The sequence below is a fragment of the Mercenaria mercenaria genome, chromosome 11, assembly GCF_021730395.1.
Source record: "Mercenaria mercenaria strain notata chromosome 11, MADL_Memer_1, whole genome shotgun sequence".
Taxonomy (NCBI): Eukaryota; Metazoa; Mollusca; class Bivalvia; order Venerida; family Veneridae; genus Mercenaria; species Mercenaria mercenaria.
This window is the reverse complement of record NC_069371.1, coordinates 68,119,603-68,133,925: the sequence shown is the minus strand read 5'-3', so window position 1 is coordinate 68,133,925 and position 14,323 is coordinate 68,119,603. Positions and strand designations below refer to the sequence as shown.

General features: G+C 36.3%; 1 protein-coding gene across 5 annotated transcripts in view; it reads right to left on the bottom strand.

Moving 5' to 3' along the window:
- The window catches only part of LOC123531077 (PAN2-PAN3 deadenylation complex catalytic subunit PAN2-like), a 51,587-nt gene that overhangs the window by 36,946 nt on the left and 318 nt on the right, over positions 1-14,323 (bottom strand). For 3 of the 5 annotated variants that reach the window (XM_053517652.1, XM_053517653.1, XM_053517654.1), the window contains exons 2-3: positions 1,845-1,976; positions 1,024-1,167 (exon numbers count right to left, since the gene is read on the bottom strand). In XM_053517652.1, the coding sequence (XP_053373627.1) occupies positions 1,024-1,167; positions 1,845-1,958 (258 nt within the window). In that variant the 5' untranslated portion in view covers positions 1,959-1,976. The remainder of the gene's footprint in view (positions 1-1,023; positions 1,168-1,844; positions 1,977-14,323) is intronic. The other 2 variants (XM_053517656.1, XM_053517655.1) reach the window with 1 other exon arrangement.

Sequence of the window (14,323 nt, the reverse complement as noted above, 5' to 3'; positions counted from 1 at the left end):
CAGGGTAGGGTTAATCAAGGTTTTACAAGTTGATTAATGCAGCAGAGATATCAGCCATCATTTAACTGAATACATACGTTATGTTTTTATAGATATATGTACATACTGCCTGGAACCAACTGGTTCACTATTTTATTGACAGACCACATACTTGTATTTTTATAGGTCATATACATAAACCTTGAACCCTTAGCTGATTCAATAAAGGTACTAACAAATGGAGCTGAACTTAAAGTATAAAACATAATTATGCTACAATTACACGAAATATGTTCTACTGAGTAAAATCCTCCATGACTTGGCACCAGGACGTGCTCTTGCATTTCCTGTTGTCTCTGGACGTTTTCCTTTAACATACTTTTTGTTCGGATTCCTCATCCATTTGTGACTATGTACTGTTCCTAAAAAATTACTGTTGTTTTTTTTCTTGTCCAAATATATAAAGGACAACTTTATATAGCAGAATAAAGCAGAATGGAGTTATGTTTCTTGCTGTAATGAGCCAGCTATTGATGGTGAACAAGTGCTGCAGGTTTTAAAGCAATAGCTTTGATAGTTTAGGAGAAAAGCTGACCTAAACATAAAACTTAATCAGGCCATGCTGACGCAGACGCCGCTCAAACTTTTAGTTTATCTACAGGTTAAATGTGATCTTTTGCAATACAACAGAAACAAGAGTGCCAGACTGACACAAAATACGCCCGTCATCGAACTTGGCCTAATTCAAGGGGTATAATCAAAGAATGTCTGGGGCAATTTGGATAGTCATCGTACTTAGCCGAGATATTATGCCCACAATATTGTCAGCAAGTTTGGTGAAAATCAGATGAAAATTGTTCGACTTAGAGTGCGGACAAGGCTAAATTTGCAGTTTTTGAAGTAATTCAAGGGTCATAATCCAAGAGTGCCTGGGACGATCTGACTGGTTATTGAATTTGGCCGAGATATTATGCCCACAAACATTGTCAGCAAGTTTGGTGAAGATCAAGACAAGCACTAGTACATGAATTTCTTGAAGCATACCCCTTGATTTCCCATCCAGAGAAGTTCCTGGCTATCAAAGCACAAACATGACACACCAAATCTGTCACCACCATCCACCATGAAGCTGTGTAACTGTTTGTATTCCTGGTTTGGTAATGGTGAGGCCTCTCCCCCAGGGAACATCTGCAAACATAGATAAAAAAACATTTTTTTTGTGTGTTTTTGGTTTAACACCATTTTTTAACAGTATTAAGCTAGAGCTGTAATACAACTAGCATCAATATTGTAATCAAATGAGCCGTGCCATGGGAAAACCAACATAGTGGGTATGCGACCAGCAAGGATCCAGACCAGCCTGCGCATCCGCGCAGTCTGGTCAGGATCCATGCTGTTCGCTTTCAAAGCCTATTACAATTAGAGAAACCGTTAGCGAACAGCATGGATCCTGACCAGACTGCGCGGATGCGCAGGCTGGTCTGGATCCATGCTGGTCGCATACCCACTATGTTGGTTTTCTCATGGCATGGCTCAAATGATAATGATGCAAAATCACTCCACTACAAAGCCTGTTATAGCATATACACAAAGAAAACAGATGACAGAAACCAAAATACAATTTTACCTACAGGTATACTCATTATGCATCTGCATGCAAATATTTAACATAGTGCAAATTTCATTCTTAAAATGTACCTTCATAAGGACAAAATCTCAACCCATCTTCCTTTTTTAAGGACAATGTTGAATTAGCTTTATGCCATAAAATAGCTGTTTCAGGCAAAACCAAAAATTAATGAAACAATTTCACAGTATTCAGTATTACAAATGTGACAAGCTAGACAATGAAAATTCAAAAATACCTGAGGTGCATAGGGGTTCATCATATTTGGCTCCATCATTCTGGCACCTTGTGATGCATCAACTTGCAATTCTTGTCCCGCATAGGGGTTCATAGGCATCTGATTGTAATCCATTTCTTCAACCTAAAAACACTGACATCAAAATGATAATTTAAATCAAGGATTAATTTACAACATGCAGACTATTCAAATAGCTACATGCAAAATTTCAAAAAATTGTAATTCTAACTAGACTCTGCTCATCAAATTAAATTCAGCATAATTTTTCCCCTTTCTTTCATTCAATTAAGTTTAAGAGCTCTAGTAAAAATACCAGTTCCATATCGCCAAAAAATTACCACAAAACTCTAAATGAGCATCCGCGCAGTCTGGTCAGGATCCATGCTGTTCGCTAACAGATTCTCCAATTCCAATAGGCTTTAAAAGCGAACAGCATGGATCCTGACCAGACTGCACGGATGCGCAGGCTGGTCTGGATCCATGCTGGTCGCAATCCCACTGTGTTGGTTTTGTCATGGCACGGCTCAAATGTGTATGATTTTGGATATTTTTATGTCAAATTGCATGATTTTGCAGCTAACTTCACATGTTGTCATGACTTGAAAATTCCTTATCTTAAGATTTAGCAGTATATCACCTAACCATACAAAAGAGTTGTGTTTAATATGAAAACTGAACACCAAATAAACTACTTAGGACACTGGTATGGAATTCCATAAACGACAGCACCCTGATTACTGTCTACTGTGCATATTGTATAGCAAACAAGAGCTGTCCGTAAGACAGCCAAGCTCGACTATTCGAAATATTGTCACAGAAGCAGGAAATTATTACCCAAAATGTTAAATATCAAAAGAGTTTTAAGTTCGAAACGGGACATAATTTGACTAAAATGCATATCAGAGTTATGGGACTTGATGCTATCAACTAGTTTAATAACCCCGAAGAAACATGTTAAGTTTCAATTCCATATCTGCATTAGTTTTGGAGATAGTAACTTGCATGTAAAACTTTAACCAGAATTTTCTAAGTCCAAAAGGGGGCATAATTTGCTCAAAATACATGTTAAGAGTTATGGAACTTGACCCAGTGAGGTTGGTAACTGACCTAGAAAAAGAATAAATAAGTTTCAAAGCTATATGCCTTTTGGTAATAGCTGTATGTACTTGCACGCAAAACTTTAACCAGGATTTTCTAAGTCCAAAAGGGGGCATAATTTGCCCAAAATACAAGTCAGAGTTATGGGACTTGATTCTATCAACTAGTTTTATAACCCCGAAAACACATGTGAAGTTTCAATTTAATATCTGCATTAGTTTTGGAGATAGTAACTTGCATGTAAAACTTTAACCAGGATTTTCTAAGTCCAAAAGGGGGCATAATTTGCTCAAAATACATGTCAGAGTTATGGGACTTGGCCCAGTGAGGTAGGTAATTGATCTAGAAAAAGAAAAAATAAGTTTCAATCAATATGCCTTTTAGTAATAGCTGTATGTACTTGCACGCAAAACTTTAACCAGAATTTTCTAAGTCCAAAAGGGGGCATAATTTGGCCAAAATACATGTCAGAGTTATGGGACTTGACCCAGTGAGGTAGGTAATTGATCTAGAAAAAGAAAAAATAAGTTTCAAATCTATATGCCTTTTAGTAATAGCTGTATGTACTTGCACGCAAAACTTTAACCAAAATTTTCTAAGTACAAAAGGGGGCATAATTTGGCCAAAATGAAGGTCAGAGTTATGGGACCTTGGTGCTATCAACTAGTTTTATAACCCCGAAGACACATGTGAAGTTTCAATTCAATATCTGCATTAGTTTTGGAGATAGTAACTTGCATGTAAAACTTTAACCAGAATTTCTAAGTCCAAAAGGGGGCATAATTTGCTCAAAATACATGTTAGAGTTATGGAACTTGACCCAGTGAGGTTGGTAATTGACCTAGAAAAAGAATAAATAAGTTTCAAAGCTATATGCCTTTAAATGATAGCTGTATGTACTTGCATGCAAAAACTTAACCAAGGTGTGACGCCGACGCCGATGCCAGGGTGAGTAGAATAGCTAGACTATTCTTCGAATAGTCGAGCTAAAAAATCAAAACATTCCAAATATTGTGCTGATGTCACAACAAATGACAGCGTCCTCACTCACTCACTCACTGCCACCAGCTTACTGCCCACAGTCTACTGCGTCCTGCCTACTGCTTACTGTCTTCTTTCTGTTTCAAAATGGAATTACTAAGCAGAAACAGAAATAAGTTTCAAAGCCAATGTGACATTGACATTGACCTTAAAAACAATATTGTTCTTCTTCTCTCCTATGGAGTATGAAGACTGGAGCCAACTATGCACTGGCGAATCCACAGAGAGGCGGACTGGGTGTTCCCTCCCCTCCCCCCTAAAATTTGTCAAGCATAGGGCTTTTGGATATCAAAATATGGAATTTCCTTTAAAAATCTTTTAAGATATCCCGAAATTCATAGACAAAATAAAGCATACCTGCTATTTCACTATTTCTGAAATATAACTGGAAAAAACGGGTGCAGATTGGTGTATCAATCCTTCAATTTTACTCAAGATATCATAAAAACCAGTCGAGCTTTCCGCCCTGCCCCCCAACGCCAAAACCTGGATCCGCCCCTGCTATGTATTAGTTAGTGTTTATCAACTTAACTGAAATGTTAATGATTAAGAAACCAAAGGGAGTGAGTGTTCCTGGTTTCTTAATTGTTTGAATTTCAATTAATGAAAACTAACTAACTTAGTGTTTAACCCCATTTGACCTTTTCTGCAGCCATTGACATAAAAAAAAACATGGACTGGACCAAAGTCAGTGTCATATTGATCAATACGAAAACGTGACTCCAGAGGGTGTATATGCATTTATCAAAGCATAGCGGTTTACTTTTTACAACCAAATATTCAGTGATGAAACCGTGAAAAGCAACAGAATGCGAACTATACAAACATTATTAAATTAACATTATTAATTTACATACATTATTAACAATTCTAACACGATCTGCAGCAATTGCTATATAAACATATAGCGAAATCGCCTATACATGAATCTACGATAAAATATGGTTGGCTGTTATATTTCACCCCCTACAACTGTGACACACAAGATTCTACTTCTGTTCCATTACATACGAATTATTTCAGGGCCAAACGGTTGAGAACAACATTTCAAAAACATAATTAAGATAACAAGAGATCACAGAGTGATCTTGGCACCCACCATTGAGCCATTTTTGAATGTTCCAAATTTCAACACTAGCTCAAGGTCAAAATCAAGGTCAAATTTCATTTCGGTGCACAACACTGTGCATGTGGTCCATGCATGTGGTCCAAATTTGAAAGCTGCAGCTTCAGAAATGTGAAAGTAGGTCACTAGATCAATTTCAAGGTCAAAGTTTATTTCGGTATACAAAACTATGCATGTGCTTCAAATTTGGAGGCTGAAGCTTGAGAAATGTGAAAGTAGGTACTAGGTAAAAATCAATGTCAAATTTCAATTCAGAACACAAAAATATGCATGTGGTCCAAATTTGAAGCCTGTGGCTTCAGAAATGTGAAAGTAGGTCACTTGGTCAATCTCAAGATCAAAGTTCATTTCGGTACACAAAACTATGCATGTGGTCCAAATTTGAAGGCTGTAGCTTGAGAAATGTGAAAGTAGGTCACTAGGTCAAAATCATGGTCAAATTTCATTTCTGAACACAAAACTATGCATGTGGTCCAAATTTGAAGCCTGTACCTTCAAAAATGTGAAAGTAGGTCACTAGGTCAATGTCAAGGTCAAAGTTTTTTTTTCGGTGCACAAAATTATGCATGTGGTCCAAATTTGAAGGCTGTAGCTACAGAAATGTGAAAGTAGGTCACTAGGTCAAAATCAAGGTCAACTCATGTCAAGGTTCATCTTGCCACTCAAAACTATACATGTGGTCCAAATTTGAATGCTGTAGGTTATTGACAAGATTTTAAAAGCTTTTCCCTATATAAGTCTATATGAACAATGTGACCCCCGGGGCGGGGCCATACAAAATCAAGGTCAAATTTCATTTCCAGGGCTTTTTCAGGGGGTTTTGGGAAAAAGGCCCCTGGTCATATTGGGAATTTTTAACGCGGTAAATTGTCAAATTTGGGAAAATATACTGACAAATTAAGTGAGTTTTTAATTAATATATTAGTTTAAATCTTCAGTTTCAAATTTTACTGGTAGACAGTATCCCCTTTTGAAATTTTGATTTTTTTTCAGGATTGTGTTCCAATATTGCCTAAAAATGCAGTAACTCTTTATTTGTCATGCTATAATTTTTGTTTAGTTTGTTTTCACTAAAGTTATAATTGAAGTTATCCAAAAAGTAGAATGGCAAAGTGCTTGTATTTTCGAGTGTAAAAACTAGGTCGCGAAAATATGTGACAATTGATTTTAATGATATAAGAACTACCTGTCAACATGTTTTGGGTACTTTATTCAATTAATATTTGTGTTTTTATGTATTTTGAGAGGTTTTTGCATGCAAATCTTGCATTTCTTCAGGAAAATCTTGTAATTATTTTTTGCCGAGCTTGTAGACGGTCGTGTTACTAAAAATAGAAACGAGTTGGTTTTTCCAACATTTTGTTTAATTTACTTGGCAAACAAAACTAATTGTGCAAGAATTATTATTAAAAAAAACAGAAAGTAACTGATTTCAGTTGGGAAATTTTTCATTGGATTGGGAATTTTTTGCTCCAGATTGGGAAAAATAGAGCATATTTGGCATTGGGAATGGGGCCGAATATCGGCCCCGTGAGATAGGGTGAAAAAGCCCTGATTTCTGAACACAAAACTATGCATGTGGTCCAAATTTGAAGCCTGTACCTTCAAAAATGTGAAAGTAGGTCACTAGGTCAATGTCAAGGTCAAAGTTTTTTTCAGTGCACAAAACTATGCATGACGATGTGGTCCAAATTTGAAGGCTGTTGCTACAGAAATGTGAAAGTAGGTCACTAGGTCAAAATCAAGGTCAACTCATGTCAAGGTTCATCTTGCCACTCAAAACTATACATGTGGTCCAAATTTGAATGTTGTAGGTTATTGACAAGATTTTAAAAGCTTTTCCCTATATAAGTCTATATGAACAATGTGACCCCCGGGGCGGGGCCATATTTGACCCTAGGGGGATAATTTGAACAAACTTGGTAGAGAACCACTAAATGATGCTACATTACAAATATCAAAGCCCTAGGCTTTGTGGTTTGGACAAGAAGATTTTAAAAGTTTTTCCCTATATAAGTCTATGTAAACCATGTGACCCCCAGGGCGGGGCCATATTTGACCCTAGGGGAATAATTTGAACAATCTTAGTAGAAGACCACTAGATGATGTCACATACAAAATATCAAAGCCATAGGCTATGTGGTTTGGACAGGAGGTTTTTCCCTATATAAGTCTATATAAACCATGTGATCCCCGGGGCGGGGCTATATTTGACCCCAGGGAAATAATTTGAATCATCTTGGTAGAGGACCACTAGATGATGCTACATACCAAATATCAAAGCCCTAGGCTCTGTGGTTTTGGACAAGAAGATTTTCAAAATTTTTCCCTAAATAAATCTATGTAAATTATAAAAGTAAACAAAGGGCCATAACTCACTCAAAAATTGTTGAACCAGTCTGATTTTCAGGGAGACACAGCTAGGGTACCAATACATCATTCTGACAAAGTTTGGTCAAAATCCCCCCAGTAGTTTCTGAGGAGATGCGATAACGAGAAATTGTTAACGGACGGACGGACGACGGACCACGGACGCAGAGTGATTTGAATAGCCCACCATCTGATGATGGTGGGCTAAAAAGTCATACTGACTTACGTGTAGGACCGTAAAACACGTTTTGATCCCTACGAGCGTATTCAATTAGCTTAATTATGATTCAGTGGTGACATCATAAATGTATGACATAAAGTATGACGTCATAATGATGTGACGTCATATAAGTTATGCTTGTAACTCGTAACACAGGGCCAACTTACCTAATTTGATTATTCTGTTCATAAATAATTTGCGAGCTGTTAGATAACTAGTTTATGAATACTTCTCAAAATTCTAATAAAAAAGGAACAAATATCTATACGTTCCAATGGCTATGCTACACTTTCTAACCATGGGGTTAAATTGTAACTGCATATGATCCGAATGACGTATTACGCTGAAAATGTAGTACTGTAAAATACAAATTATTTGCGTTGTTAGAATCGAAATAATAAATATGTTCCAAATTGACACATGATAGGTCATATGGCGACTTTCCAGCTTTAATGGTGGAGGAAGACCCCCAGGTGCCCCTCCGTGCATTATTTCATCACGAGCGGGCCCCTGGGTAGAACCACCGACCTTCCGTAAGCCAGCTGGATGGCTTCCTCACATAAAGAATTCAACGCCCCGAGTGAGGCTCGAACCCACATCGATGAGGGGCAAGTGATTTGAAGTCAGCGACCTTAACCAATCGGCCACGGAGGCCCCGAATAATTTTATCAGTTAATAAAATATGAGCAGTCGTTCAGATGCGAATAATTAAAGCACTCGTGCTACGCACTTGTGATTTAATTATTACGCATCCAAACTCCTGCCCATATTTTATTAACTGATAAAATATTGGAACAGATTTACTATTTCTTAATTCTAATATGCTTTTCTCTGTTAAAACACTCTTACGCTAGAATGACATCACGTTAATGTGTGGTGACGTCAATGTTTTTGTTGCGACCAATAAACAGCACTACAGTAACTATATTTTATCTACTGTTTTAGATTAAGGGCATATTAGAATCGCAATAATTTATACCAAATTAGTATTTTAACACTATTTATACACTCGGGCGGTAATACGGCGTACAAATAATTTCACTCGGGCTGCACCCTCGTGAAATTATTCCGCCCAACGTATAACCACCCATCGAGCATTTAAATAAGTGTTAAAACACTTGCTATAAATTATTTCATATTAATAAACATACTTATCAAAGTAACACCGTGTCCAACTTCAAAGCATGTCAGTGTCTGAATCTCCCCTGCCCCTCCCTTACCCTATCCACTAGAGGTCTAGATCAGCTGACTGAGGGCTATACCTTCAAAGGGCAAATACCATTCCAGTTTAATGTTTTATTATAACCATAATTGAAACATAGTGGACACTAAAAGTCTTCACTGGGAGCTTTTCAAAAATAAGCCTACTACTGTTGACACTGTGTCTAATATTGTTTCTGATACTGGAGCTAATGGATACATGTGATAATCATACACAATGAATAAAAATACATGAAGGTTTATGCTTAATGCTTTTGCATAATGTGGAGTTTCCAGAGTCAACCGACACAGGCGCAGTCCTTCCTGAACACTTATTTATTAAGTACGAACTCTTAACAATCAAGTTATTTCAGCAGTTTCACAAATAAGAAAGATAATTTTTCGAAAAGGTAATAACTGTATAACTTTCAAAGCTATAAGGTGAAAGATGTAGGTGCTAGAATTAACAGTGACAACTAGTTAACCAGCTAAAACTGACGCACATACTGAAGGACGAATGGTTCAACTGCTAGACCTCAGGGCCATAAAAACACCAAGTGTATGTGATAGACGGAACTATTCATGATTGTGAATAAGATATATACAATACATCATACTAAAATAGCCAGGTTTTTTAAAAATCACGCGAAAGAGGCCAATATGGGGAAAATTCACAATATTATATACATCATGTAATACTGCTTTTACACTGTACATTAGTCAGTCAGGGGTGTAACTGTTTTAAGTTATGTAACCTATTTCAGTTACTTTTTCAAGCATTTTATAACCTATATTAGTTATAAAATATAGTTAACTCAGGTAAGTTATTCAAAAAAAGTCTTTTTGCTGTTCTTACAAAGTGACCTTTAAAGTGAAATTAGTAGCAAACGGTGGTTAATCAAATTCTCTTTTAGACTGAGCATGACCTGATAAGCATAATGGGATATTAAGAGTTTTATAGCTTTAAAACGTTTGCATAAAACTTTATCAGCCTTGCGTAAAAAATTTTACTGCATAGCTGGAAAGATAAAAGGTCAAGGATTCAGGAAATAATTGCATTAGTCTCATTCATAATGAGGAATTGGCACAGGAGGGCTTTGTAATATTTTATGATAACTGAAACAAGTTATGAAAGTTTAAGCAATAACTCAGATGGGTTATAAACTGCGATAACTTGAAACAGTTACACCCCTGACTGTTAGTCATTAGATTTTTTTTAAGCAATTCATATTTTAAGTTATCCTATTTCAGAAACTTGTTTCTCCCTCTAGCAATTTTTTTGCTAGTGCCATTTTTTCCACAAGCAACATGGTGGGTTCCACTTGCCTAAAAGTTAAATGTTCAGCTCTGTTTCCAACTTTTTCACGGTTCGAACAGGCCGGGAAATTCTGGTTTCGGAAGTACGAACCAAAGTACTACTCAAGTTGATGATTCTTTGGACTTTTAGCTGGACTCTGAAGTTTTAAGTTCTTTCAGGTCACTGCCCATGGTGTCGCTAGCATTTTAGGTCTCCGTGGGTCTTTTTAGCCCAAAGAAACTTGTAATATTCCTCTCCATTTTCGTAAAACGCAAACAAATATCGTCTAGACGCTTACTTAGATATCCGATAATTACATTTGTTAACAGCAACAAGCGTCTACAAGCAGTCACGTGATTATCGGTAAAACAACTACCCCAAAGGAGCTTTTAAAGAAAGCGAATTCGTCAATTTTCAAACATGATCGCGAAAATCAAAGAGCCATAAAATAAATAGATCGGCAACTTGAAAGGCATAGAGAGCAAATCTCGCCAACATCCCGTGACTACTGAATGAGATCTCGTTTACCGGAAGTGACGCGTTCTCCACGCGCCATTTTGTATGCGAAACCAATTATTCATCGGTAAATTAATTATCACCATATGACCATGCTTCTTTTGATGGTAAGAAACGTGTACTTTGTGTCTTAAGACTATTTCACATTAAACTAATGTTGTTTTAGAAGCTAACATGTATTTTAAATGTAGTTTTAAAGGTACAAATTGTAACTCCATGCTCGCCGATGTTTATATTTACTAAGATAACGCCGATTCACGCTCTGACACGAGATCACGCGAGATTACAGCCAGTTGCCATTCTGTGTATTTTATACTTCTTTGCGAAAATATTCGATTGCCATGATTTCCTACTCGCATTTTTTTGTTCTTACTCGAATTTTGCAAGTTAGTGACCGATAAATTTGATCCCTGAAACATAAAAATTGGAGATAGATTGGGGAAAATAGATTTTTTTTTGTGAAAATTGAGATTTTGGTGAAAAAAATTCCGAGGGGAAGACGCCGACTATCGGCGTCACTTTCTTAGTAAAAAAAAAAACCCAATAGCTTTTAAAATTGTTTAAGATCAATGCAATTTGATGTCACAATCCATGCAGAATCGACCATAGTCCAAATAATTAGACGTGAAAAAGTTGTCATTTGACGTTCAACAGTCAATATTCTGACATTTTACATTTTTACTATCAAAGCCTTTTTCGACGTCTAAACGCTAAGTATGAAAGAAGTGTAGCATAAAATCCATTTCTAAAACATTATAAAGTCGGTAAACTTTGTACCTAATAGGAACAAAAATACCTTTGCTTCAATTCTGCGAGGTTAAAATGATTTACAATCCATTATTATCCACAATATGACGCTTCATCTTTTTGACATCGAATGTTTATATTTGACATGCCACCATCTTGTTTCGAAATTGAAAGTACCAATTAAATTTTATCGGCGGTAGACGAAAAAATATTTCCTGCCAAATACTTTCATTGTAATTTTGATTTTTTTCATCATAAATGTATATTTTCTATTTTTATCCTTATAAATTTTAAATGTCTCTTCTGGAAATAGAAAGATTTATTATTGACATTTATAGTTTCTCTGTATGAGAAAGAGAAAAGGTAACTTTCGTTCAAGAAATGATTCTAATATGCAAATCATGTTTACATCCGGAACACCCTCGGTTATTACCGTGCCACTATTCAAAACTTTCAACGGATTAGATACTGGATTAATTAATGTCAGTGGCTAGAGAACCAGAATCAGTTCCCTAGACTGCGAACTTATTCGTCCGGAACCGGTTCTCTAAGCAAAATATCGTGCATAGGCTAGGGAACCGGAATTTTATTTCTATGCATAATACTGCCAAAATCCACTTTGTTTCTTTTGGTAAGTATCATGTGCATGTTCTTATCTTAATTAGTTAATTAATTTTACCATTTCAGCAAGCTATGCCCTTTTATTTATTTGTGTTTACTGTGTCTCCAGAAGTGTACTCGCCGCATACTGTCCGCCATATTGGAATGATAAAACAGGGGTGTGGAATTCCTATGTCCGACTTGTCCGACTCGGGACTTTTTGACAGCGGACAAGTGAGTTTTCCCATTCCGTTTGTCCGCCGACAAGCACAAATTTTCTGGTTTGAAATGAAAAAAGGAAAGAATAATTCAGGAACGCTGAACAGTACTTCAAGCTTATGGAGTTAATAAAAGAATTTGATGTACGAAACGGATGTTTCACCCACCAAGGGCCTCTCGATTTCTCCAGTTTTGGGAAAACCATACTGTGTCTAAATTTAGCAGCTCTTTCTCTGCATTCTGATTGGTTCCCTGTCATGATCTCGCGTGATTTTTGCACACGGTAACTTGTCGAATAGAAACCGGAAACGTAAACAATTATCACAATGTTTTGGACAAATTCGTTCAAGGGTTACAACTTCGTTTGCCAACAGAAATTGAAGTAAATAGTCAAAGCACAAAGAGCTCGCTAGTACAAGTCAGGAAGTTTCATGTTTGTTTTTCTAACAGCCAGAAAGTGTCATGCTTTCTCACATGGGTTCACACGGCATGATGAGCAGTGTTTAGGTATTAATTCAACAGAAATACCTAAACACTGCTCATCATGCCATGTGAACCGATGTGAGAAAGCATGACACTTTCTGGCTGTTAGAAAAACAAACATGAAACTTCCTGACTTGTACTAGCGAGCTCTTTGTGCTTTGACTATTTACTTCAATTTCTGTTGGCAGACGAAGTTGTAACCCTTTCATTCAATGAATGTTCGATGGCCTCGCGGACGAACACAAGCTAGAGTGTCGAAACTTATTTTTTGAAACAGTTACAGTATTACACTTTGTTATGTTCGCTTTTGTTACTACTTGTAGATTATTGTCCAAAATAAAGAATTATTTGCATGCTAAAATGTTGAAAATCCGGGCAAGTAAGTTTTGACTGCGGACAAGTAGATTTTTAAGTCTCATTTGTCCGTGGACAAGTGAAAAATATTGGGATTTCAACACCCCTGGATAAAATAAACTAGTACGAATGAATGCTATAATCGTCGACACTGGAGCCGAAATAAACTTGAAATTTAAACTTAAAAGCTATAAGACAATAAAAGAAACGATTAAAACAAAATAAGTAATTTCAGTATTGATTACATATCTTTGAACGTGAAATGCCGAGGTGTTACAAACCAGTATTTAAAGTGATCAAAGAATATGTATGAAGTTTTAAGGGCAATTAAATTAGTTTATTCATCTATAAACATGTAATGACGCAAATACAAACCAATATTATTTTATATTTAAATAATTTAAACATAATACAAGTTTAAAGCAAATAACATTTAAAAACTGCAAAGTAGTTTTCACGCATTCATTCGTACTAGTTTATATCATTTGAATACGGCAGACACGGTATATATATGCGGCGAGTACACTCTGGGAGACAGTAAACGCAGATAAATGCAAGGGCATGGTAAAATTAATTAAGATAATAAAATGCATGACATTTACCAAGAAACAAAGTGGATTCCGGCAGTATTATGCATAGAAATAGAATTCCGGTTCCCTAGCCTATGCACGGTATTTTGCTTAGAGAACCGGTTCCGGACGAATAAGTTCGCAGTCTAGGGAACCGATTCCGGTTCTCTAGCCACTGCCTTAATTAATCGGTTAATTAATAACAAATAAGGTAAAATATAACTTTTAATTGCTGCCATAAAGCACATTTATGATTATTCTTCATACTCAATGTGCTCAATGTGAAAGTTTCAGTCATTTTTGCCAGAAAGTCGTTTAAAAACCTTCAGATCAAAATTCAAATCTGAAGCGATTTTTGTGCTATACGTTATTTCAGTTCAACGTTAAGACCTGACATAACATGGAAAATAAAAAATGTAAAATATCAATTAAAATGAACTTATAACGTGATATGAGTTATGTCAGGTCTTATATTTGGGACTAAATCGACCAGAGCCTTCAATACCGCAACCAGAGTTAGAGCACTGCATTTTGCTCAACTCTGGAAGAAGTGTGTGCATTTACTCCCGCCAGATGACGATTTTTTGTGATGTCAATACAATATTCAGAATGATTTGATATTTTTTTCTATAAAATATA